Source organism: Coregonus lavaretus, assembly GCF_964263955.1.
Source record: "Coregonus lavaretus genome assembly, chromosome: 3".
NCBI classification, from domain to species: domain Eukaryota; kingdom Metazoa; phylum Chordata; class Actinopteri; order Salmoniformes; family Salmonidae; genus Coregonus; species Coregonus lavaretus.
The window spans coordinates 10,350,691-10,378,136 of NC_139990.1; the positions used below are offsets into that span (position 1 = coordinate 10,350,691).

The following is a 27,446-nucleotide window of genomic DNA, read 5'->3' on the forward strand; positions in this document are numbered from 1 at the left end:
AAATCCATTAAACTACATGTCTGGGAGGGAGAGAGGGAGGGAGGGGAGGGAAAAGAGGGAGGGATCGATGACAGAAGAACAAGGGATATGAGAATGACCGTTTCTATGAAAGGCCATCATGAGGGTGAGGTGCTGCGCCGGTGCAGTAGGTCTGCTATACTGTACTGTGGTTCTGGTCCTATCAAACTCTCTACAGTCAATGAAAGAAACCAACCTATAATACTTTCCCTGTAAACACTCACACCTTCAGATATCAGACTCAAGATGACTGTGATGTTCTCCATCACCTTTGAGAGCAGTGGCTGTAGTTAGCCTTAACATCCCCAAATTAGCCACTAGTACCGTTAAGGTCCAATGTTTTGCTAGTTAGAGTATGGTGCTGTATTTTTTTTAATACTTGTTGGTCAGTATCCACTCCAGTACTGTATCTGAGGGGTGTGATGTCAATGTTCTGTAAAATAGAGTGTATAGCGTCCAACATCATTCAACTCTGAACACATACACACACTACAAAGGACACATACACAGAGCGATAGTTTCATATAAAACACTTAATGAGTTTACTCTTCAGCACTGGTCAATAAAGCATACAGCAAGTGTGTGTGTAACAATGATTAAATGACATGACATCAAAATGACAGTAAACAGTCACATGAGGACCTGTCCAATGTGAAGATTAGATTTGGCTTCCATGACCGCCTGTCCAAGCATTTGTATGACCTTGACATAATGTCTTACTGTGGATCCAAATAAAGTATTTAAAATATGTACTGTGTGTATTCGTAAGAGACCTGGAGTGTGTGTGACTGGGGTCAAGGTGTGTGTGTCTCATGTTTCTGCTCCCCGGCTGTGTATGGCTGTGGTTGGAAGACCCGGCTGGGTCGGAGCTATCCCATCAGGCTGTGCTGGTGGGTCTGACAGAAGAGAAGAAGAAAATACATGAGTGGGTGCGTTCCAGTGGATCAGTTTTATGCAGTTAATTAACAGCGTTGGTCACCGCCTTTCAAAAAGTGTGTTGCATTATGTGGATACAAATTGTCAGACTTGCGCCTACATGCAGAAGATGGCGCCGGAGGGGATGGCTGCAGTTTTATGGACTCTTAACCAACTGTGCTATTTTGTGTGTTTTTTCTCATTGTTTGTAACTTATTTTGTACATAATGTTGCTGCTACCGTCTCTTATGACCGAAAAGAGCTTCTGGACATCAGAACAGCGATTACTCACCTTGAACTGGACTAATAATTTTTCTTTAATGAGTCGGACGAGAGGGATTTGCTCCTGTCACCCGACAGAGCCCTCATCCCAGTCATTCGCAGTAGAAAGAAAGAAAAGGAGATATCGCGGAAGAAGATCGGGGTGCTTGGTAAGGAGCCGGCGACGAGTGGCTAATCTGCCTTTGCCATCGATACTATTGGCCAACTTACAATCACTTGATAATAAAGTGGACAAACTACAGGCACGAATATCCTACCAACAGGACATTAAAAACTAATATCTTATGTTTCTCCGAGTCGTGGCTTAACGAAGACATGAATAACATACAGCTGGCGGGTTATACACTGTATCGGCAGGATAGAACAGCAGCCTCTGGTAAGACAAGGGGTGGCGGTCTATGTATATTTGTAAACAACAGCTGGTGCACGATATCTAAGGAAGTCTCTAGGTTTTGCTCGCCTGAGGTAGAGTATCTCATGATAAGCTGTAGACCACACTATCTATATTCTTCGTAGCTGTTAATTTACCACCACAAACCGATGCTGGCACTAAGACCGCACTCAATGAACTGTATACGGCCATAAGCAAACAGGAAAACGCTCATCCAGAGGCGGCACTCCTAGTCAGATGAAGCAGATGCTAAGCTATAGGACTGTTTTTCTAGCACAGACTGGAATATGTTCCGGGATTCTTCCGATGGCATTGAGGAGTACATCACATCAGTCACTGGCTTCATCAATAAGTGCATCGATGATGACGTCATCCCCACAGTGACTGTACGTACATACCCCAACCAGAAGCCATGGATTCCAGGCAACATCCGCACTGAGCTAAAGGGTAGAGCCGCCGCTTTCAAGGAGTGGGACTCTAACCCGGACGCTTGTAAGAAATCCTGCTATGCCCGCCGACGAACCATCAAACAGGCAAAGCGTCAATACAGGACTAAGATCGAATCGTACTACACCGGCTCCGATGCTCATCAGATGTGGCAGGGCTTGCAAACTATTACAGACTACAAAAGGGAAGCACAGCCGCGAGCTGCCCAGTGACACGAGCCTACCAGACGAGCTAAATTACTTCTATGCTCGCTTCAAGGCAAGTAACACTGAAACATGCATGAGAGCATCAGCTGTTCCGGTCGACTGTGTGATCACACTCTCCGTAGCCGATGTGAGATAGACCTTTAAACAGGTCAACATTCACAAGGCCGCAGGGCCAGATGGATTACCAGGACGTGTACTCCGAGCATGCGCTGACCAACTGGCAAGTGTCTTCACTGACATTTTCAACCTCTCCCTGTCTGAGTCTGTCATACCAACATGTTTCAAGCAGACCACCATAGTCCCTTTGCCCAAGAACACTAAGGTAACCTGTCTAAATGACTACCGACCCTTGGCACTCACGTCTGTTGCCATGAAGTGCTTTGGAAGGCTGGTCATAGCTCACACCAACACCATTATCCTAGAAACCCTAGACCCACCTCAATTTGCATACCGCCCCAACAGATCCAAAGATGATGTAATCTCTATAGCACTCCACACTGCCCTTTCACACCTGGACAAAAGGAACACCTATGTGAGAATGCTATTCATTGACTACAGCTCAGCGTTCAACACCATAGTGCCCTCAAAGCTCATCACTAAGCTAAGGACCCTGGGACTAAACACCTCCCTCTGCAACTGGATCCTGGACTTCCTGACGGGCCGCCCCCAGGTGGTAAGGGTAGGTAACAACACATCCGCCACGCTGATCCTCAACACGGGGGCCCCTCAGGGGTGCGTGCTCAGTCCCCTCCTGTATTCCCTGTTCACTCATGACTGCATGGCCAGGCACGATTCCAACACCATCATTAAGTTTGCTGATGACAACAGTGGTAGGCCTGATCACCGACAACGACAAGACAGCCTATAGGGAGGAGGTCAGAGACCTGGAAGTGTGGTACCAGGACAACAACCTCTCCCTCAACATGATCAAGACAAAGGAGATGATTGTGGACTACAGGAAAAAGAAGAGGACCGAGCACACCCCCATTCTCATCGACGGGGCTGTAGTGGAGCAGGTTGAGAGCTTCAAGTTCCTTGGTGTCCACATCACCAAACTAACATGGTCCAAGCACACCAAGACAGTTGTGAAGAGGGCACAACAAAACCTATTCCCCCTAAGGAGACTGAAAAGATTTGGCATGGGTCCTCAGATCCTCAAAAGGTTCTACAGCTGCACCATCGAGAGCATCCTGACTGGTTGCATCACTGCCTGGTATGGCAACTGCTCGGCCTCCGACCGCAAGGCACTACAGACGGTAGTGCATACGGCCCAGTACATCACTGGGGCCAAGCTTCCTGCCATCCAGGACCTCTATACCAGGCGGTGTCAGAGGAAGGCCCTAAAAATTGTCAAAGACTCCAGCCACCCTAGTCATAGACTGTTCTCTCTGCTACCGCACGGCAAGCGGTACCGGAACGCCAAGTCTAGGTCCAAGAGGCTTCTAAACAGCTTCTACCCCCAAGCCATAAGCCTCCAGAACATCTAATCAAATGGCTACCCAGACTATTTGCATTGACTTTTACGCTGCTGCTACTCTCTATTATCTATGCATAGTCACTTTAATAACTCTACCTACATGTACAGATTACCTCAATTACCTAGACTAACTGGTACCCCCTGTTTATAGCCTCGCTATTGTTATTTTTACTGCTGCTCTTTAACTATTTGTTACTTTTATTTCGTATTATTTTATACTGTATTTTTCTGTGTGTTTTTTTTGTATTCTTTCTTAATTTCACTTTAAGGTCTACCTACACCTGTTGTATTCGGCGCATGTGACAGATAAAATGTGATTTGATGTCAACTGCATGAACTTTACAAACTCCATAAGATCAAAGGACATGTAGCCATTGCTTGCATTGTGGAAGGCACTATAGTCAATTAAGGTGTTTTTGCTTGACCAAAGCTGTGACTAAAACAGGAACCAACTTTGCTGAGATTCAAAAGCCACAGTGGATACAAATGAATGTAATATTTGTGACATTTCTCTAACCAATTAATTGTACACGTTATGTTTTTAGTTTGTGATACTGGGGGTAGAGACAAGTTTATTTTGACCTTATAAAGAAAATATTTTATAAATAATGGCAGCTATGTTGACACTGCCATGTTGATCTGGGGCTTGCTGTTGGAAAACCACAACGACGTTTGGCTGTGGCAGATACACCTCCCCAAACTTCAAGCGTCAACTTTTGTCTGCATTACTAAGTCAACATACAGTGCATTTGGAAAATATTTTTTCTTCATCAATCTACACACAATACCCCATAATGACAAAGCAAAAACAGGTTTTTAGAAATGTTAGCAAATGTATTACAAATAAAAAACAGATACCTTATTTACATAAGTATTCAGACCCTTTGCTATGAGACTCGAAATTGAGCTCAGGTGCATCCTGTTGATTGGAGTTCACCTGTGGTAAATTCAATTGATTGGACATGATTTGGAAAGGCACACACCTGTCTATATAACGTCACACAGTTAACTGTGCATGTCAAAAACCAAGCCATGAGGTCGAAGGAATTGTCCGTAGAGCTCTGAGACAGGATTGTGTCGAGGCACAGATCTGGGGAAGGGTACCAAAACATTTCTGCAGGATTGAAGGTCCCGAAGAACACAGTGGCCTCCATAATTCTTAAAATGGAAGACGTTTGGAACCACCAAGACTGTTCCTAGAGCTGGCCGCCCGGTCAAACTGAGCAATCGGGGGATAAGGGCTTTGGTCAGGGAGGTGATCAAGAACCCGATGGTCACTCTGACAGAGCTCCAGTTCCTCTGTGGAGATGGGAGAACCTACCAGAAGGACAACCATCTCTGCAGCATTCCACCAATCAGGCCTTTATGGTAGAGTGGCCAGATGGAAGCTACTCCTCAGTAAAAGGCACATGACAGCCCACTTGGAGTTTGCCAAAAGGCACCTAAAGGACTCTCAGACCATGAGAAACAAGATTCTCTGGTCTGACGAAACCAAGATTTAACTCTTTGGCCTGAATGCCAAGCGTCACGTCTGGAGGAAACCTGGCACCATCCCTACGGTGTAGCATGGTGGTGGCAGCATCATGCTGTGGAGATTTCTTTCAGAGGCAGGGACTGGGAGACTAGTCAGGATCGAGGGAAAGCTGAACAGAGAAAAGTACAGAGAGATCCTTGATGAAAACCTGCTCCAGTGCTCTCAGACTGGGGCGAAGGTTCACCTTCCAACAGGACAACAACCCTAAGCACACAGCCAAGACAACGCAGGAGTGGTTTTGGGACAAGTCTCTGAATGTCCTTGAGTGGCCCACCCAAAGCCCGGACTTGAACCCGATTGAACATCTCTGGAGAGACCGGAAAATAGATGTGTAGCAACGCTGCCCTTCCAACCTGACAGAGCTTGAGAGGATCTGCAGAGGAGAATGGGAGAAACTCCCCAAATACAGGTGTGCCAAGCTTGTAGCGTCATACCCAAGAAGACTCGAGGCTGTAATCGCTGCCAAAGGTGCTTCAACAAAGTACTGAGTAAAGGGTCTGAATACTTATGTGAATATGATATTTCAGTTTATTTTTTATAAATTAGCAAACATTTCTAAAAACCTGTTTTTGCTTTGTCATAATTGGGTATTGTGTGTAGATTGATGAGAATAAAAAATTAACTATTTAATCCATTTTAGAATATGGCTGTAACGTAACAAAATGTGGAAAAAGTCTGAATACTTTCCCGAATGCATTGTAAACACGCTCAATATGTTTACATTTTTTTGTGCACATTTTCCAGAGGTAAGGGCATGTTTGGGGCAGTGTGAGGTTGGAGTTAGAGGTCAGGGGTTAGAGGTGAGGGTACTCACACATGCCGTTGGGAGCTCCAGGGTGTCGGGGGGCCATGGTGAGAGAGTTTCCCCCAGTAGGCATCATCTGGCTGGGCATGGACTGGCCTAAAGGAGAGGTGAGAGATGGATGTTACAACGTGTGTGTATGCGCGTGCTGATGTGCGTGCATGCCTACAGACCTGTGTGTTGTAGAGTGCATGGTGCTTGCTGCCCTCTCTGCTGGATAATCTTCATCTCTGCGTGTTTCAGCTGCTCAGAGTGGAAACTCTGTCGCTCTGACAACAGCTGCTGACGCTGTTGCTCCAACTACACACACAGTGAGAGAGGGGCAGGGGAAGAGAGGGAGAGGGTCACACACAAACATTACATTGAGAAGGAACCATTATGAAATACCCAAATTAATGTTTAGTAGATCCCCCAAACTAGATCCCAATAGGCTAGATCTAGCTCTGTATACTCACAGCCTCTTTCTCTCGGTCCATGATGGTCTCCAGCTCCTCAAAGTGTCTCAGTTTGATCTCCAGCTTCTTCATCTGAGTCTCCACCAGCAGAGCCACTAGAGACTTGATCTTCCGCTCCTCTACCGCTGCTAGGTGCTAGAGAGAGAGAGAGGAGGGCAAGAGAGAGAATTACTGTATCCACATGCTGTACACTGAGAACACAAAACATTTCCAAAAATATATATTATTTTTCTTTGCAGGAATTTTACCCCCTTTTTCTCCCCAATTTCGTGGTATCCAATTGGTAGTTACAGTCTTTGTCCCATCGCTGCAACCCCCGTACGGACACGGGAGAGGCGAAGGTCGAGAGTCGTGCGTCCTCCGAAACACAACCCAACCGAGCCGCACTGCTTCTTGACACAGTGCCCGCATAACCCAGAAGCCAGCCGCACCAATGTGTCGGAGGAAACACCGTACACCTAGCGACTGAGTCAGCGTGCACTGCGCCCGGCCCGCCACAGTGCGTGCTAGTGCGCGATGGGACAAGAACATCCCTGCCGGCCAAACCCTCCCCTAACCTGGACGACGCTGGGCCAATTATGCGCCGCCCCATGGGTCTCCCACGGCACGGCCGGCTGCGACAGAGCCTGGACTCGAACCAGGATCTCTAGTGGCACAGCTAGCACTGCGATGCAGTGCCTTAGACCACTGCGACAATCAGGTGGCCCTATACAAAACATTTCTTTCCATGACAGACTGACCAGGTAAAAGCAATGATCCCTTATTGATGTCACTTGTCAAATCAACTTAAATGAGTGTAGATGAAGGGCAGGACACAGGTTAATGAATGATTTTTAAGAGAGACAATTGAAACATGGATTGTGTATGTGTGCCATTCAGAGGGTGAATGGGCAAGACAAAATATTTAAGTGCCTTTGCACAGGGTATGGTAGTAGGTGCCAGGTGCACCGGTTTGTATCAAGAACTGCAATGCTGCTGGGTTTTTCACACTCAACAGTTTCCTGTGTGTATTAAGAATGGTCCACCACCCAAAAGACATCCAGCCAACTTGACAACTGTGGGAAGCATTGGAGTCAACATGGGCCAGCATCCCTGTGGAACGTATTCGACACCTTGTCGAGTCCATGCCCCGACGAATTGAGGCTGTTCTGAGGGCAAACTCAATATTAGGAAGGTATTCCCAATGTTTGGTATACTCAGTGTGTGAGTGAGAGAGATAGTTCTCTAATAGTTATCAAATAAGTTTCAACTTAAAAATAAAAATAAATGGATCACATAAAAGGGGAGGGGGAAGAGAGAGTGGGGGGGATTTGATTGGCTAGGTCCTAAGTTATGGCTGTAGTGACAGGCCAGTAGAAAGAAAAAGAGTTTAATGGGCAGTAGACAGGGATTGGCTGATGGGTGGGGTAAGTGGGCAGCGATAGGGTGGTTTGAGGGTCGTGGGCGGGGTTTACCTTAGCCTTAGTAGCGGCGGCACCCAGGGCAGCAGCTGCTGCCGTGGTAACGGTCCCATCTACCAACTCCAGCTCTGCTAGTCTCCTCCCTTCATCCCGCTCTCCTTCCCTCCATCGCCCCACAATCTCATCCTTCTCCCCTCGGTCTAAAAGAGAGATAGAAGGAGATCTTCTATAACATACATCATCTCACACACCATCTTGTCTGTAACAATATGAATGAGATACACACACACCTGTCTTGCGGTTCCCTCCGCTATCGCCGTCTCTCTCCTCTGTGACTGTCATTTCAGCATTCTCTCTCTTCTCTCGTTCTCCCTCTACTGATCTCTCGCCTCCACTGGGCTCTAGAACCTTCCGTCTATCCGCCTGGAACACACACACACAATGAATCATCACCCACTGACAATCAGATTCTCAGAAACACCAGAGTGTAACTTCTTGTCTCACTTCCTCTGACCCCACAGGTCACTTCTGGTCTCACCTGCAGAGGCTGCTGGGAGCCAGAATCAGTCTCCATCTTCTCACCATCCATCACATCTAGAGGAGAGGGAGGGGGAGAGAGAGAGAGAGCGAGAGAGCGAGTGATGGAAGGATTCTCTACTGCAGTGTTTGAGGGTTGAGGAGTGTGTGTGTGTGTGTGTAATATATATATATATATATATATATATATATGCCGTGTTTCAGACTCCTACCTGCCTTCTCAGCCTCATTGAGGGCAGGGAACTCCAGAACCTTGTCAGCTTCCTCACGCACACGACAAAACTCCTCTACAGAGAGACAGAGACAGGGTTAACACAAACGCGCGTACACACACACGGAGTAAAACAAACACACACAAACACATACCCAGGGCAGCCTTGGCGGCAGCGGAGGCGACTCGGGGATCGACCACGGACGCCAAGAACGCCACGGTGCTCATCACCGGATTCTCTGATTGGCTGAAGGGAACGGGCTGGTAGGCCAATGGGCCAAGAGAGGAGGCGGAGTCCTCCAGATAAGGGTCTTCTATTGGCAGGCGCAGGAAGTGGAGGATGCACTCGTCCTGGGTACGAGACCCCACGTGTTCTGACACCTTGTTCCAGTCATCTCTATAGACCTCTAACGCCTGAGATGGAGGGAGAGGATGAGAATAAGACAGGGATAAGCATGAGGGAGAAAATAATGTTATTGGCCAGATAACTTTTTTTACTTACAGTACCAGTCAAATGTTTGGACACACCTACTCATTCAAGGGGTTCTCTTTATTTTTACTATTTTCTACATTGTAGAATAATAGTGAAGACATCAACACTATGAAATAACACATATGGAATCATGTAGTAACCAAAAGAAAGTGTTAAACAAATCAAAATAGATTTTAGATTCTTCAAAGTAGCCACCCTTTGCCTTGATGACAGCTTTGCACACTCTTGGCATTCTCTCAACCAGCTTCATGAGGAATGCTTTTCCAACAGTCTTGAAGGAGTTCCCACATATGCTGAGCACTTGTTGGCTGCTTTTCCTTCACTCTGCGGTCCGACTCATCCCAAACCATCTCAATTGGGTTGAGGTCGGGTGATTGTGGAGGCCAGGTCATCTGATGCAGCACTCCATCACTCTCCTTGGTCAAATAGCCCTTACACAGCCTGGAGGTATACTTTGGGTCATTGTCCTGTTGAAAAATTATAGTCCCACTAAGCGCAAACCAGATGTGATGGCGTATTGCTGCAGAATGCTGTGGTAGCCATGCTGGTTAAGGTGTGCCTTGAATTCTAAATAAATCATAGACAGTGTCACCAGCAAAGCACCCACACACCTCCTCCTCCATGCTTCACGGTGAGAACCACAGATGCAGAGATCATCCATTCACCTACTCTGCGTCTCACAAAGACAAGGCGGTTGGAACCAAAAATCTCAAATTTGGACTCATCAGACCAAAGCACATATTTCCACTGGTCTAATGTCCATTGCTCGTGTTCCTTGGCTCAAGCAAGTCTCTTCTTCCTATTGGTGTCCTTTTAGTAGTGGTTTCTTTGCAGCAATTCGACCATGAAGGCCTGATTCACGCAGTCTCCTCTGAACAGTTGATGTTGAGATGTGTCTGTTACTTGAACTCTGTGATGCATTTATTTGGGCTGCAATCTGAGCTGCAGTTAACTCTAATGAACTTATCCTCTGCAGCAGCGGTAACTCTGGGTCTTCCTTTCCTGTGGCGGTCCTCATGAGAGCCAGTTTCATCATAGCGCTTGATGGGTTTTGCGACTGCACTTGAAGAAACTTTCAAAGTTCTTAATTTTCCGTATTGACTGACCTTCATGTCTTAAGGTAATGATGGACTGTCATTTCTCTTTGCTTATTTGAGCTGTTCTTGTCATAACATGGACTTGGTCTTTTACCAAATAGGACTATCTTCTGTATACCCCCCCTACCTTGTCACAACACAACTGATTGTCTCAAACGCATTAAGAAGGAAATAAATTCCACAAATTAACTTTTAAGAAGGCACACCTGTTAATTGAAATGCATTCCAGGTGAATGAAGCTGGTTGAGAGAATGCCAAGAGTATGCAAAGCTGTCATCTAGGCAAAGGGTGGCTACTTTGAAGAACTCAAATATATTTTGATTTGTTTAACACTTTTTTGGTTACTACATGATTCCATATGTGTTATTTCATAGTTTTGATGTCTTCACTATTATTCTACAATGTAGAAAATAGTACAAATAAAGAAAAACCTTGGAATTAGTGAGTAGGTGTGTCCACATTTTTGACTAGTACTGAAAATGTGTATTAGTTTTCAAGCATAAGTTTACAGTATAGCAATTTGTCATAGAGGTAGTGAAAACATCATTATCAGCATCATTATTGTCCAGCTCCCCTACCCATTCCCAACTACCTTGAGTCAGTATATGTGATCTCCGACAGCAGCAGGGTCTGGGTCGCTGCATGTCCAGCCCAAACCCTTTTCCAACCACTGCGGAGTGAGTATCAGTACTGCGTCTGTACTATGTGCAGTCACTAGTATAATTAGTGTTTGTGAAGTAAACATGATGGTTATCATTAAGGTTCTGGTATTCTGAGATACAAACAAGTACACAACAAACCAAATAAATATACAATTAAACAACTAAAGAAAACACAATATTTAGGAACAAATCTTTTTTCATATATATCTGTTTGCAGTTTAATTTTATGGATGATCTTTTCCATTAAATACATTTCTTTGCCATTTTCTGAGTATTACAGTGGGGGGAAAAAGTATTTAGTCAGCCACCAATTGTGCAAGTTCTCCCACTTAAAAAGATGAGAGAGGCCTGTAATTTTCATCATAGGTACACGTCAACTATGACAGACAAAATGAGGAAAAAAATTCCAGAAAATCACATTGTAGGATTTTTAATGAATTTATTTGCAAATTATGGTGGAAAATAAGTATTTGGTCAATAACAAAAGTTTCTCAATACTTTGTTATATACCCTTTGTTGGCAATGACACAGGTCAAACGTTTTCTGTAAGTCTTCACAAGGTTTTCACACACTGTTGCTGGTATTTCGGCCCATTCCTCCATGCAGATCTCCTCTAGAGCAGTGATGTTTTGGGGCTGTCGCTGGGCAACACGGACTTTCAACTCCCTCCAAAGATTTTCTATGGGGTTGAGATCTGGAGACTGGCTAGGCCACTCCAGGACCTTGAAATGCTTCTTACGAAGCCACTCCTTCGTTGCCCGGGCGGTGTGTTTGGGATCATTGTCATGCTGAAAGACCCAGCCACGTTTCATCTTCAATGCCCTTGCTGATGGAAGGAGGTTTTCACTCAAAATCTCACGATACATGGCCCCATTCATTCTTTCCTTTACACGGATCAGTCGTCCTGGTCCCTTTGCAGAAAAACAGCCCCAAAGCATGATGTTTCCACCCCCATGCTTCACAGTAGGTATGGTGTTCTTTGGATGCAACTCAGCATTCTTTGTCCTCCAAACACGACGAGTTGAGTTTTTACCAAAAAGTTCAATTTTGGTTTCATCTGACATTCTCCCAATCCTCTTCTGGATCATCCAAATGCAATCTAGCAAACTTCAGACGGGCCTGGACATGTACTGGCTTAAGCAGGGGGACACGTCTGGCACTGCAGGATTTGAGTCCCTGGCGGCGTAGTGTGTTACTGATGGTAGGCTTTGTTACTTTGGTCCCAGCTCTCTGCAGGTCATTCACTAGGTCCCCCCGTGTGGTTCTGGGATTTCTGCTCACCGTTCTTGTGATCATTTTGACCACACGGGGTGAGATCTTGTGTGGAGCCCCAGATCGAGGGAGATTATCAGTGGTCTTGTATGTCTTCCATTTCCTAATAATTGCTCCCACAGTTGATTTCTTCAAACCAAGCTGCTTACCTATTGCAGATTCAGTCTTCCCAGCCTGGTGCAGGTCTACAATTTTGTTTCTGGTGTCCTTTGACAGCTCTTAGGTCTTGGCCATAGTGGAGTTTGGAGTGTGACTGTTTGAGGTTGTGGACAGGTGTCTTTTATACTGATAACAAGTTCAAACAGGTGCCATTAATACAGGTAACGAGTGGAGGACAAAGGAGCCTCTTAAAGAAGAAGTTACAGGTCTGTGAGAGCCAGAAATCTTGCTTGTTTGTAGGTGACCAAATACTTATTTTCCACCATAATTTGCAAATAAATTCATAAAAAATCCTACAATGTGATTTTCTGGAGAAAAAAAATCTCAATTTGTCTGTCATAGTTGACGTGTACCTATGATGAAAATGACAGGCCTCTCTCATCTTTTTAAGTGGGAGAACTTGCACAATTGGTGGCTGACTAAATACTTTTTTTCCCCACTGTAGGTGTTTTTCTATGGGTGGGGTATAGACTTAGTGTACATATTGCAAATGAAGTAATGATCACCTTTGAAAACCTGAATCTAGTGACAATGGAGAGAAATCAGTAAGATATGCAATACCAGTTAGGGATGATATGGCCATAGGCTGATGGAGACTGCGTTGTACTTATTCCAAATCAGATGCTTGGATTACAGGTTCTTACCATCACTGTCTATCTTCTTTCCCAGAAAAGGTCCTACTGCTATTGCATATTCACCACCATAGATTATTTTCAGATTAATTTTTTATCCAAGTAATCATTGGTTGCAATTGTGTGACCCAGTAGTACCACCTAAAGTTTGGTAATCCTAGGCCACCTGATTCCTTTGGAAGTTGGAATGTTTTGTACCTCACCCTCTGTTTTTTACATTGCCATAGAAACATTGAAATTAGTCTAATTGTTGAAATATGGATTCTGGGACCAGAACAGGTAGTGTCTGAAATGGGAAAATACCATTCTGATAGGACAGTGTTGTAGTACTCGAGTCCAGGAGTCAGACTTGACCCGGAATCAAGTCACGATTTTCGAGACTCGACAAGTGATGACTCAGACTAGTGACTTGACTACATCACTGAGTAGAGGGAAGATAAGCTGAGAGATGATTGGCTCACCTCCAACAGTAGGAGGGTCTCCTGTTCTGTCCAATCCCTCCCTGAACTGGCTCCTTTACTCTTGGGGTGTTTCCTGGCATACAGGTCTGTTCTGAGGCCAAAGTTCTGAGATTCTGAGGGCTTCTCTACACTTCTCTCAGGGAAGAACAACATCTGCTGGGAGGAGGACACCTGGAGGGGGAGAGAGAGGGATGGGGGGGGAGAGAGAGGGATGGAGGTGGAAAGATTTGAGAGGATCATAACAAGCATACCGGCTGTCAATGTGTACCTCAATAATTTCACTGTAAGTGTTCTTTTATATAAACATAAATGTGTGTGTGTGTGTGTGTGTTACCTGTAGCGGTCTGTGCTGCAGCGGGGCCAGTCCTGAGGGTGTATCAGCCAGTGTGTTGAAGTGAGGGGTGGGAGGGGGTCCCATAGGGAGAGGTTTGCTTTCTGCATCCACCTGGTAGTTCACTAACCCCCACTGCTCCAACAACGCATGGACCCTACACACACAGTTACAATACACACACAGTTACAATACACACACAGAGGTACAGAGTTAGAATACACACTGTTACACAACACACACAGTAAGTGGTAGTTTAAACTTCATAGCACACCTCATGACGGCGCAGACGTCTCCAGTCAGGTTCCGTCTGCAGGAGGTGGAGCTGAGGTACTCCTGGGGGTTCAGCCGGTACGAGTCAATCATGAAGTTACGGTATGCCAGGTATCTACACACACACAGTGTTCATTTATTCATTATGTCTCCTAGGGGTACAATCATGTCTGAAGTAAACAGCAGGGGTCCAAACACTGAACCCTGAGCAACACCTGAAATTGTTACTCACATCTCTGGAGATTTGGACTTGTTCTGTCCGTTAAAGAACTCTGGTAGAGCTCGTTTCTCGATCTGGTGAATACTGGAACATATAAACACAGTTTGGTTTAAAACAGACACTCATTTTGAATACGTGTGTGCCTGTGTGTTTGAGAGGATGACGTGTGTGTGTGTGTGTACCTGTGTGTTTGAGAGGGTGACACGTGTTTGTACTCACCAGTTATAGTTGAACCAGGCGGTGTAGGATGGGACGATGATGTGGTGAGTTTGTTCTGTGATGTTGTCTTCTCCATCTGATAGACGCAGCCCCTCTCTGCCCTCCTCATCCTCCTGCACACACACAATTGTTATATCGGTGTGTATGGTACAAACACACTAAATTCCTCATAAGAATTCTATAAATAAAATAATTATATTGTATTGTTACCCTTCCACCAGGAAGCAGAGAGTCATCCTCAATTTCATCTGAAGAAAAGAAGAATGAGTTACATAACTACACCCACCCCACAAGACATGCCACCAGAGGTCTCTTCACAGTCCCCAAGTTCAGAACAGACTATGGTAGGCGCACAGTACTACATAGATTCACGACTACATGGAACTCTATTCCACATCAGGTAACGGATGCAAGCAGTAAAATCAGATTTTAAAAACAGGTAAAAATACACCTGATGGAACAGCGGGGACTGTGAAGAGACACACAAAAGGTACAGACACATGCATACATTGTGATATTGTTGTATGGTGGTATTAAACATTTTGTATTGTAGATACAGTCATGGCCAAAATTGTTGGCACCCCTGAAATTTTTCCAGAAAATGAAGTATTTCTCACAGAAAAGTATTGAAATTACACATGTTTTGCTATGCACATGTTTATTTCCTTTGTGTGTATTGGAATAACACAAAAAAAAACAGGAAAAAAGCAAATTTGACATAATTTCACACAAAACTAAAAAAATGGGCCGGACAAAGTTATTGGCACCCTTTCAAAATTGTGGATAAATAAGTTTGTTCCAAGCATGTGATGCTCCTTTAAACTCACCTGGGGCAAGTAACAGGTGTGGGCAATCTAAAAATCACACCTGAAAGCAGATAAAAAGGAGAGAAGTTGACTCAGTCTTTGCATTGTGTTTCTGTGTGTGCCACACTAAGCATGGAGAACAGAAAGAGGAAAAGAGAACTGTCTGAGGACTTGAGAACCAAAATTGTGGAAAAATATCAACAATCTCAAGGTTACAAGTCCATCTCCAGAGATCTAGATGTTCCTTTGTCCACAGTGCGCAACATGATCAAGAAGTTTGCAACCCATGGCACTGTAGCTAATCTCCCTGGACGTGGACGGAAGAGAAAAATTGATGAAAGGTTGCAACGCAGGATAGTCCGGATGGTGGATAAGCAGCCCCAAACAAGTTCCAAAGAAATTCAAGCTGTCCTGCAGGCTCAGGGTGCATCAGTGTCAGCGCGAACTATACGTCGAAATTTGAATGAAATGAAACGCTATGGCAGGAGACCCAGGAGGACCCCACTGCTGACACAGAGACATAAAAAAGCAAGACTACAGTTTGCCAAAATGTACATGAGTAAGCCAAATTCCGTCTGGGAGAACGTCTTATGGACAGATGAGACCAAGATAGAGCTTTTTGGTAAAGCACATCGTTCTACTGTTTACCGAAAATGTAATGAAGCCTTCAAAGAAAAGAACACAGTACCTACAGTCAAATATGGTGGAGGTTCAAAGATGTTTTGGGGTTGTTTTGCTGCCTCTGGCACTGGGTGCCTTGACTGTGTGCAAGGCATCATGAAATCTGAGGATTACCAAAGGATTTTGGGTCGCAATGTAGGGCCCAGTGTCAGAAAGCTGGGTTTGCGTCCGAGATCATGGGTCTTCCAGCAGGACAATGACCCCAAACATACTTCAAAAAGCACCCAGAAATGGATGGCAACAAAGCGCTGGAGAGTTCTGAAGTGGCCAGCAATGAGTCCAGATCTTAATCCCATTGAACACCTGTGGAGAGATCTTAAAATTGCTGTTGGGAAAAGGCACCCATCCAATATGAGAGACCTGGAGCAGTTTGCAAAAGAAGAGTGGTCCAAAATTCCGGGTGAGAGGTGTAAGAAGCTTATTGATGGTTATAGGAAGCGACTGATTTCAGTTATTTTTTCCAAAGGGTGTGCAACTAAATATTAAGTTAAGGGTGCCAATCATTTTGTCCGGCCCATTTTTTGAGTTTTGTGTGAAATTATGTCAAATTTGCTTTTTTCCTGTTTTTTTTGTGTTATTCCAATACACACAAAGGAAATAAACATGTGCATAGCAAAACATGTGTAATTTCAATACTTTTCTGTGAGAAATACTTCATTTTCTGGAAAAATTTCAGGGGTGCCAACAATTTTGGCCATGACTGTATGTAGTGGTGTAATAATGTTATATGATGTACTGTTTTATCTTTTGTTTTATATGTAATGTAAGTGCTTTAATATGTTTGGACCCCAGGAAGAGTAGCTGCTGCCTTGTAACAGCTAATGGGGATCCCTAATAAATACAAATACACAAAGAGACAAACACACACTCCCTCTCGCTCTCACTCACCCAGGTCAGTCATCATCCCTCCTTTGACAGGAGTATTCTCACTGTCCTTCTTCGGGTTCACTGCAGACAGAGAGACACAAGAAGTCAATAACAACATCTGTTGTGTGTGTGTGTGTGTGTGTGTGTTTGTGTGTGTGTGTACCGTTCTTAGGCAGTATAATTTCTTCCATATTAGGGACAGGTGTTGGATCCTCCATATCTTTAGTCAGATCCTCCTCTACCTCTTCCTCTTCCTCCTTCGGCCCACGCCTCTTAGACCCACCACTAGGGAGAGAAGAAGTCAGGGTTAGAGAGAGAGGGCCAATAGGTAGAGAATAAGGCTGGAGCTAGGGAGACAGAGAAACCTTACCTCTTCTTTCCTCCTTTCTTTTTGCCATCGGAAGAGGGAGGTGAGGGGGAGCGTCTTCTCTTCTTCACTGGAGTAAACTTACGGTCCTGATGGAGGAAGAGAGGGGGGAGAGAGGAGTGATGATAGATGTACCAACTAAGAAAGTGGCTCACACAGGCCTCTGTTTAAAAAAAAGACAGAGGACAGAGGGCAACACACACACCACAAGCAGCCCAGAGCCACTGGATCTCACACACACACCTGTTGGTCTGTGACATGGACTCTCCGGCGGAGGATGAGAGGAACCTTTCTGTCATCTACTAGGTAGTCTTCTTCGTTCATCCACTCATTATACACCTCTGTATCCAACACCCAGCCTGCGTGCACCTGTACACACACACGTATTCATCATTTGTGGGAAATAGTCATAGAACTGTGTGTGTGTGTGTGTGTGTGTGTGTGTTTGTTCTTACCCTCCAAGGTGTGTGTGTGTGTGGAGGTTCCTGCACCTCTCCCTCTACGTCACTGGAGGACAACCAGCTATCGTAGCTACAGGAAACAAACACAGTCATACACATGATTAAGGAGGGTGTGTGTGCGTGTGTTAGGGTTGAATATTTTCCCGGTATTTTACAAATGTTCCATCCCGAGAATAAATCACTTTTCTCCCGGGTAACCTGGTATTTTCCGCCAAAACTGGAAAAGCATTCATTCAAAAGCATTATAAAGCATATAAACAGGCCTATGTCTGGATTTGATTAGAGCTTTGATTGAAAATTGAAGCCTGATGCAACCTGAGCCTGATGAGCCATACATTAAATACATTTTTATGAGCCCTATATTAAAAAGGCATCAGGCTTGAATTTTGAGCCCAAGCCCAAATGATTGTGCCATTATCCAATACATCTATGATATAGGCTATTGCACATTACACACGACAGAAAAACATAAAAGCCCATAGATGTAGCTAGCTATATGCTCTCTTGGGTAAATAAATGAAACTAGCTCCAGTAGGCTAATCTTTTTGACTGTGGACTGTATAACTGTACCGTATTATACGGACTGGAATTACGCACATCGTTCAAACCATGATAAAGCAGAAGAGAACTTGCGATTCTGGTGCAGCACATGCGGCCTACAAAGTAACAAGTATAGGCTAGCGAATTTGATTTTAATTTTGAAATATAATAGGGCCGATTTGTCTAATTAGTAGGCTGACGCATATATACCTTTCATAATATTTCCCCTAATGTTATTAGCCTACCTCCTCTTTCTCTATTGTTGCTTCATTCCTTCCTCCATTTCAACAGTTAAATTAAATAGGTTTGGTTGTCCTCATCTTCATCATTCTAATGACATCCTTGAATAATATAGGACTAGAATTAGATGCAGAAGGCTTTCACTTCTCTTCAGGAAGATTGAATGGTTATGGGTCTGAATGCTACAGCCTATCACCATAGCACCTTCGCTCTTCTTTCAGACTACCCCTGAGTTATTTTGGCTGCTGTATTTAACATTCACAAACAAGAGCTCGAATCCCTGTTCGAATAGTCTATTGGTATAAGAAATGCAACAAAAAAATGATGTCCAGCAAGGTATTCTAGTCTAGCTTTTCCTGCATGGGACTCCAAGAGCTACGGAGCGTTTTTTAAGGAGAGAGGCCAGCAGAGCACAGGTGCATACGTATTGCGCAAGAGACAGAGGCTATAAGTTAGAAGCTTATTATTTACATTTTACTCATTTAGCAGACACTCTTATCCAGAGCGACTTACAGTTAGTGCATACATTATTTTATTTATTTATTTTATCATACTGGCCCCCCGTGGGAATCGAACCCACAACCCTGCCGTTGCAAACGCCATGCTATACCAACTGAGTTACAACCCTGCCGGCCATTCCCTCCCCTACCCTGGACGACGCTGGGCCAATTGTGCGCCGCTCCATGGGTCTCCCGGTCGCAGCCGGCTACGACAGAGCCATTTGTGGGCATAACCAATCATTAATTAGCTAAATATAAGGCTAATACTGCATAGAATGTATTACCTGAAAGAGGTAGACTAGGACATCTATATATGGGGCTATATATATGTATATCAATCTAGAACAGGATTATCTATTTTGGATGCAATTTGAATGGAGTTGATGGAGAGAGAGAGAGAAAGACAGCGAGAGAGTGCTCGTGCGTGCACTGTTTTAAAGCAACAATATTCGAGTGAACTCTGCAGCTGCCCATTCTGAGATGGGCTGTCTGTCCCCACCCTGAGAGTTGATGATTCATCATGCAGAGGCCGTAGAGAAGCCAGATTTAGACATCACATATAATTTAACAGTTCCATTTCACGCCATGCTGTTCATATAAATAATTATAATTTACCGGTTTCTCGCAGTTATTTAACCTGGGAAAAGGGAGTGGTTTTGGACGGTATATCCCGGTAAATCTCGGTAACCGGGTTCCCACCATTCAACCCTAGTGTGTGTGTGTGTTACCTGTCAGGGTGCCTGCCCCAGTGCACCAACACATTGTTGTCCTTACGCATGACAGGGCGCACCCACTCCCAATCTGGAAATGAGAACACACAAAAAACGGTCAAAAACTAAGAACAGAACAGAACTCACAAAAATACTTAAAACTGTGAATTTGGGTCAAAGCTGCCAACAGGCTATGACCCACAAAGATCCTATTAAATTAGTTACAATATTCAATTATATGTGATGACCCCACACACACACACACACACTGACCTTGGTCTGTGAAGGCTGGACAGGGGTAGATGTGGTGAGAGGCTTGGGTTCTGTCCTCAGTCAACGAACCCTGAGACAGACAAAGAAACACATTACCAATCAGCTGAGACAGAACTACATTACCCATCAGCTGAGACAGAACTACATTACCCAACAGAGAAAACAGCCCAAGAGAGAAAACAGCAGCACCCATGGCAATATTACATAAATCTTCCTCCCTCCCCCTGCTCTCCATCTATCTTCCCTTCTCGCTCTCCATCACCTCCTCGCTCACCTGGTGTTTGGTGATGATGTCAGCCAGTCTGCTGTTCAGGTTCTGATCCACCTCCTGGTCCACATACACCACGGGCCTCGACAGACAGCTATTCTGGACCAGGGTCTTCTCCAGAGTAGTAAACATCTCTACGTTCCGGTCCGTCCTAGAGGAGTTCTGTAGGTCAAACCTTCTCCTGGGGGAGGGAGAGAGGGACAACAGGGGAGAGAGAAGGGGGAAAAGGGGAAAGAGAGGGAAGATGGAAAAAAGGGTGGAGGGCCTCAGTGAAGTGCTTTCTGTGTCATATGCACACATTTGAGGAACAGTACCCATGCAGGTTACCAAGCAGGGACCGAAACAGGACGTTGCCAAAGGTAACACTCACCAGCCCTGTTAGAGGGAGGAGATAGGAGACAGGGGATGGTGGCTAGGAGGTAGGATATAGGGGCTAGGAGATAAGAGATAGGGGATAAGATCTGTCACTCACCAGCCCTGATCAGTCTTGAACTTGTAGGCGGAGCCAAGGATGTGGCAAAGCCCGCCTCCTGGGCGCAGGTCCAGGAAGCACTGAGACTAGAGAGGAGCACACACACACACAAAAATCCCAATAATGGCGCCGGAGAAGATGGCTGCCGTTTTATGGGCTCCTAACAAATTGTGCTATTTGTTTTTTCGCGTTATTTGTAACTTATTTTGTACATAATGTTTCTGCTACCGTCTCTTATGACTGAAAAGAGCTTCTGGATATCAGAACAGCGATTACTCAACACGAACTGGACAAATATTTTTTCTTTAACGAGTCGGACGCGAAGGATTTACTCCAGATACCCGACAAGGCCCAAATCCCTGTCATTCGCGTGAAGAGAAGACGCAGACACAGGTAGACGCAGGTCCGGGTGCCTTGTGAGAATTTGTCGGCGAGTGGGTAACCCGCCTCTACCATCCGTCCTATTGGCCAACGTGCAATCATTGGAGAATAAACTGGATGAGCTCCTTTCAAGACTATCCTACCAACGGGACATTCAAAACTGTAATATCTTATGTTTACCCGAGTCGTGGCTGAACGACAACATGGATAATATACAGTTGGTTGGTTTTTCCGAGCATTGGCAAGAAAGAACAGCTGCCTCCGGTAAGACAAGGGGTGGCGGTCTGTGCCTACTTGTCAATAACAGCTGGTGCGCGAAATCAAATATCAAGGAAGTCTCAAGGTTTTGCTCGCCTGAGGTAGAGTATCTCATGATTGCCGACGACACAATGGCGGTAGGCCTGATCACCAACAACGATGAGACAGCCTATAGGGAGGTCAGAGACCTGGAAGTGTGGTGCCAGTACAACAACCTCTCCCTCAACGTGATGAAGACAAAAGGAGATGATCGTGGACTACAGGAAAAGGAGAGCCGAGCACGCTCCCATTTTCATTGATGGGGCTGTAGTGGAGCAGGTTGAGAGCTTCAAGTTCCTTGGTGTCCACATCATGGTCCAAACACATCAAGACAGTCGTGAAGAGGGCACAACAAAACCTATTCCCCCTAAGGAGACTGAAAAGATTTGGCATGGGTCCTCAGATCCTCAAAAGGTTCTACAGCTGCACCATCGAGAGCATCCTGACTGGTTGCATCACTGCCTGGTATGGCAACTGCTTGGCCTCCGACCGCAAGGCACTCCAGAGGGTAGTGCATACGGCCCAGTACATCACTGGGGCCAAGCTTCCTGCCATCCAGGACCTCTATACCAGGCGGTGTCAGAGGAAGGCCCTAAAAATTGTCAAAGACTCCAGCCACCCTAGTCATAGAGTGTTCTCGCTGCTACCGCATGGCAAGCAGTACCAGAAAGCCAAGTCTAGGTCCAAAAGGCTTCTGAACAGCTTCTACCCACAAGCCATAAGACTACTTAACAGCTAATCAAATGGCTACCTGGACTATTTACATTGAACTCTTATTTTTCTTAAAACTGCATTGTTGGTTAAGGGCTTGTAAGTAAGCATTTCACAGTAAGGTCTACACCTGTTGTATTTGGCGCATGTGACAAATAACATTTGATTTGAAACCCACACGACCAGCACCACAACACACACATGGGTAGTTTGGTGAGTGTGGGTTGACAGTGTGTGTGTGTGTGTCATGGTTTCCGCTAGCTGGTAATTGCAGGCTTTTGGCTGCTAAAATAAATTAAAAGACGATAAAAAAAAATCGTAGCCAGCCAAATTGTCCAGGGCTGCCTATCACACATCCCGATTTCGCGCTTCAGCACCATTCTCTCACTCCTTACACACTGCCTTACACACTGCCTTACACACTGCCTTACATGCATGCGCCTGCTGCTGACGAGAGAGCGAGAGAGGAGCCTTGGGCTACTGTTTATTGCGAAGATGGAGCCCTTTTTCATTGAAGTCAAACGAAAGTTAGAGAGCATGCCTATAGTGAAAAGTCTACAAGGGTTAATATTGTATTGGACTAAGATGAGAAGAACGTTGGCACAGCCAAATGCAGGCTACTGTGCAACTTGCTAATCAGGTAGGATGCAATTTTTGAACTTAATTTTTATATTTTCATATTGATAATAATTTGTTTTATCATTATTGTTATTGCATATCATTGTTATTCCTGTATGCCTATTTATTATTCTAAACCAGTTCTTTAAAATATGCTAAAAGTGTTTTGTTTAATTCTGTTGAGACATTGTCACTGGCTAAATTAAGTCCATCTGTCTTTTTAATTGTGTTCTCCGTATTTAGTTTAAGATGGGTTACAAGTAGGCCTGTTGTAAAATAAATATCATTAGCCTATTGCTGTCATTTGTTGTGTACGGTAGGCACTTGCCTTTCTTGGTAACTGCTGCAATATACTGTAGCCTGTTCAAAACTTTTGTGAAGTTTTAAACCAGTTCGTAAGTGTTTTGTTTCATTCTGTTCCAACTGTAATGTTGTGTTTGCCGCAATATAATATCCTGCTCGTATTTTCCCTATAAGCAATGGCTTGACTTACTTTTGATATTACCCTAATAAAGTTTGGAATCTTTTGTGAAGGCTTGGTGTGGTGTGGTGTGGCTATTAGCCTATTATACTGCAGGCCTATAATATGAAGGCTGTGCGCACTGGCGCTCCAACTGACTCCGACAGTTGAACTTGAGGTTAGGAAGAATGTTTTAGGCCTACCAGAGTTAGTCCTATAATCTAACAATATAATGATTCTCTTTATTTTTAAAATTCGGACTTAAAAAAATATGAATTAGCCTCCTTCTGTACGCCTATATCTGTATAGCAGACGCAGTGGCTTATCTGACAAGGAGAAATAACTGCATTTTGGTGTCGTAGCATGTCACTGGTATATCTCTCTCTGGGGCTAGGCCTAAGCTTCTCTTACTTTATATTTATTTTTTAAATAAATAATAAAGATAAAATAAAGAGACAGTGGACACCTAAGCCTATAGGCCTATGCATTCAATTCCCTGATGCATTTAGGTCTCAAATCTCTGACAGCTGAACCGTGAGGTGGAAAATTGTTTTAGCAAAGCAAAAACCAATAGGCTATAACATTTTGCATATGCTACACATCGAAACACAAGGAATAATTGTTTTATTTGTTATATTATAGGCTGTTTTTAAGGACACGTAAATGTGGCTCATTTGGCCAATTTCCCTTGTTTATTGATGGCGCTGGCTGCGTGGGTGGACGCTCTAATGGGTTAGTGTGATGGATTTTATTGTGTGAAGAGACAGCCTTGAAAATTTTCATCTTGTCTTGTGCTTGGTAAATATATGAGGGGGGAGACATGATCTGGCAGAACGCCCAGAATATGTTTACATTTACATTTTAGTCATTTAGCAGACGCTCTTATCCAGAGCGACTTAGTGAGTGCATACATTATTTTATTATTTTTCATACTGGCCCCCCATGGGAATCGAACCCACAACCCTGGCGTTGCAAACGCCATGCTCTACCAACTGAGCTACATCCCTGCCGGCCATTCCCTACCCTACCCTGGATGACACTGGGCCAATTGTGCGCCGCCCCATGGGTCTCCCGGTTGCGGCCGGCTACGACAGAGCCTGGATTCGAACCAGGATCTCTAGTGGCACAGCTAGCACTGCAATGCAGTGCCTTAGACCAGTGTGCCACTCGGGAGATACAAGTTAAGATAGGAGACGGAGTCAGACACATGCAGGAACCAATCCTATTTTCCATGCCTATGTAACTTTTCTGTTTAAGCAGTATATAAGAGATCTAACGGGACTGCCCCGAGGGAGTTCACTTCAGACCGGTACTTTATGCATCTAAGTTTGACTGTGACCTCTCCAGCTTGCTGATAATAAAGAATGATTCATTAAAGATTGACTTCAGGTGTCCCTGGTGGTAATTTCCACGAACACCCAATGCATATGTCTGATAAATTATAATCTTCCCGGTCACTTGTCCTTACTGAAACCCTGGTGTGTGTACTCACAGGTAGTTTGGTGAGTGTGGGATTTTCAGCCCGTCTGCCGAAGACTTCCTCCTGGAACTGAAGCAGCTGAAGGGTGAGGGAGGCTAGTGCCTGACAGGATGGAGAGTCTGCCTGCACATACTTCGCACACACACACACACAATCAGTAATCCAGAAGGACATACCTAACAGTAGAACATCTGGTATAGCTTGAGCATCTTGCTACATCATACAGTCCACAGCAGTCACTACTCTAGGAAATACGGAGCACAAAACTAGCTATATAGTATTATAACGGAGCAGAAGGTAGCAGCCTTAGCAGCTGGAAACATACATAAGTAGTTACCTAGCAAGCTAGTTACAATGTTACTGTTTGCAGATTATAAACAGTTGCTATTGTACAGGGTTGGGGTCAATTCAGGAAGTACACTGGAATTGGAATTTGGTTTACTCTCCGAATTTAAATTGATCCCAACTCTGCTATTGTAACGCAGTTAGCTAGCTAGCTAGCTACTAGCTTACTAGCTTGCAATCTTACTACCTAGCTAGTTAGCTAGTATTAGCTTCCAACCTCAGGCAGCTGGATAACTAGTTAGCTAAGGCATACAGCAAATGTATTTAATAATGTACTGTAGTTAGCTAGTTAAGTAGCGAGAGACTGCTAAGCTAGCTAGCTAGCAGTTTTCATCTAGTCAACAATAGTTAGCCGCTATGCTAACTAGCCCATAGTTACCAATGTAAATAGTTAGCCGCTACGCTAGTGTTAGCTCACGCACCTTTTTGTAGTGCTTCCCGATCCACTGTCGCACCGTCTCGAGCTGAGCCAGGGAGTCGGGGCTCTCCCAGTACCTCGCGGACGGACTCCCGTCTTTTTTCCGCTGTGCTGTGGTGGTGTGTGGACTCTGGCTGGACGCGGGAGCCCCGATGTTGGGTCCCCCAGACGTTGTCGCCATAATAACGCCTTATAATAACGGGTGGAAAACTAGCCCGCTCAAGAGCTGTTACAGCTGTGAATCAGCAGGGTTGCCAGATCAAGCTAACATTATTGCACTTAAAACCCGCCCACAAGGCCTGAAAACTAGCCCAAAAAATATGTTTCGCAACAAGAGAGGAGTTGCCACATTTATCCAATTTTATCCAATAAGTGTCTCCATAATTTCAATCTAAATACAACTGGTAAAATTGGTTAACCATGTTCTCTGCATTTCTCCCTTTGTTATTGGTTAATCACACCAAATGATTTAATCAGAACTATTGATAGTGAATGGTTAAAACGTTTTTTTATTTTTTTATTTTTAAAGAAAACATTATTATGAAATGTTGTCAACACAATGTTGTGAAATAGTAGCATTGTTCTAAAATAATCGTATTTTCAACTGGAGTATAAAAATCGAAAAGCCCCAACAGTTTGCTTTTTGGCTTCTTTTATTTAATACAAAATGTAAATTGATGTGTGGCTGCAGGCAGGCAGCCAGATGTCCCAGTCATCCATCCCTCTGGAGCAAGATGGAAATGAAAGAGATAGAGGCGATCCATCATCCACTAGGTCCAGTAGGCTACATTCAAATAGTTTTATTCTACTATTAATCAATCAATCACTAGACTACTAATACAATTTGATATTCAGCTTTTTTTCAAGTCAGTCCATTAGACTATGTTCACAGAAATTCCCAAATGACATTATGCTATAGAGACCTCTGATTATTGACTGTTAAGGGTTCATACACATTTGTGACAGATGGAATTTCATGACTTTTAACCAAATTTCCATGACCAACAATTGGTGGTGTCTCTATGTAGCCTACATGAAAAAGTAAGCATAAATGTGGTATTGACACTAGAAGGCTGCTAGTCTCTGATCCCATGTAGTCCTACTATCTCCTGCCGTTGTGCCCTTGATCAAGGCACTTAACCCCCCACGCAGTAAAATAACTGCACTGTTAGGCTACTGTATAAAACACATGTGGTCAACCCTCCATCTGGAGAGCTACTGGGTGTGCAGGCTTTTGAGACAGCCCTGAAACACACCCGAGTCTGCCTATCAAGGTCCTGTTGAGCAGCTGATGTTTAGGCTACAATGTGGTGTATTAGAGCGGTGCTCGAACAAAAGCCTGCACACCCAGTAGCTCTCCTGGAGGATGGTTGATCACCCTTGATATAAAATATCAACATTATAACCTAATACTTTTGTCTTTATAAAATTATTCCCTCATTCAATAAATCAGGGATAAAATGTCGACAACGAGTCAATGACATTAATGCTTAGGCCTATAGCTAAAAAGTTAACTAGCGAGATAGCTTGTAGCATGGCTTATTATAAGACAAAAGAAGACAAAAAAACTGAAAACTTGAGCGTGCATAACTATTCACCCCCCCAAAGTCAATACTTTGTAGAGCCATCTTTTGCAGCAATTACAGCTGCAAGTATCTTGGGGTATGTCTCTATAAGCTTGGCACATCTAGCCACTGGGATTTTTGCCCATTCTTCAAGGCAAAACTGCTCCAGCTCCTTCAAGTTGGATAGGTTCCGCTGGTGTACAGCAATCTTTAAGTCATACCACAGATTCTCAATTGGATTGAGGTCTGGGCTTTGATAGGCCATTCCAAGACATTTAAATGTTTCCCCTTAAACCACTCGAGTGTTGCTTTAGCATTATGCTTAGGGTCATTGTCCTGCTGGAAGGTGAACCTCTGTCCCAGTCTCAAATCTCTAGAAGACTGAAACAGGTTTCCCTCAAGAATTTCCCTGTATTTAGCGCCATCCATCATTCCTTCAATTCTGATCAGTTTCCCAGTCCCTGCCGATGGAAAAACATCCCCACAACATGA

General features: G+C 44.4%; 1 protein-coding gene across 1 annotated transcript; it reads right to left on the reverse strand.

Moving 5' to 3' along the window:
• Nucleotides 1-531: 531 nt before the first annotated feature.
• smarcc1b (SWI/SNF related BAF chromatin remodeling complex subunit C1b) lies at nt 532-25,636 on the reverse strand. Its single transcript, XM_084157849.1, has 26 exons — nt 25,394-25,636; nt 24,639-24,758; nt 20,680-20,765; nt 20,214-20,388; nt 19,940-20,009; nt 19,685-19,757; nt 17,671-17,746; nt 17,459-17,584; nt 17,219-17,304; nt 17,012-17,133; nt 16,870-16,929; nt 14,705-14,742; nt 14,495-14,607; nt 14,288-14,359; nt 14,057-14,170; nt 13,786-13,939; nt 13,452-13,622; nt 8,831-9,089; nt 8,677-8,751; nt 8,466-8,521; nt 8,218-8,350; nt 7,982-8,127; nt 6,528-6,662; nt 6,246-6,372; nt 6,085-6,171; nt 532-914 (listed from the first exon to the last, which is right to left on the reverse strand). Exons 1-26 carry the CDS (start codon nt 25,568-25,570, stop codon nt 829-831), a joined length of 2,937 nt encoding a protein of 978 aa, XP_084013975.1. The 5' UTR covers nt 25,571-25,636; the 3' UTR covers nt 532-828.
• Between the last annotated feature and the right edge of the window lie 1,810 nt (nt 25,637-27,446).

Excerpts from the sequence above, each read along its gene's own strand:
- smarcc1b (XM_084157849.1), bottom strand. The coding sequence starts at position 25,570 with ATGGCGACAACGTCTGGGGGACCCAACATCGGGGCTCCCGCGTCCAGC. Across the intron at positions 19,758-19,939 it reads TCCAGCCTTCACAGACCAAG|ATTGGGAGTGGGTGCGCCCT; the intron begins GTCAGTGTGTGT and ends TCTCATTTCCAG. Across the intron at positions 9,090-13,451 it reads AGACCCTCCTACTGTTGGAG|GCGTTAGAGGTCTATAGAGA; the intron begins GTGAGCCAATCA and ends CCTCCATCTCAG.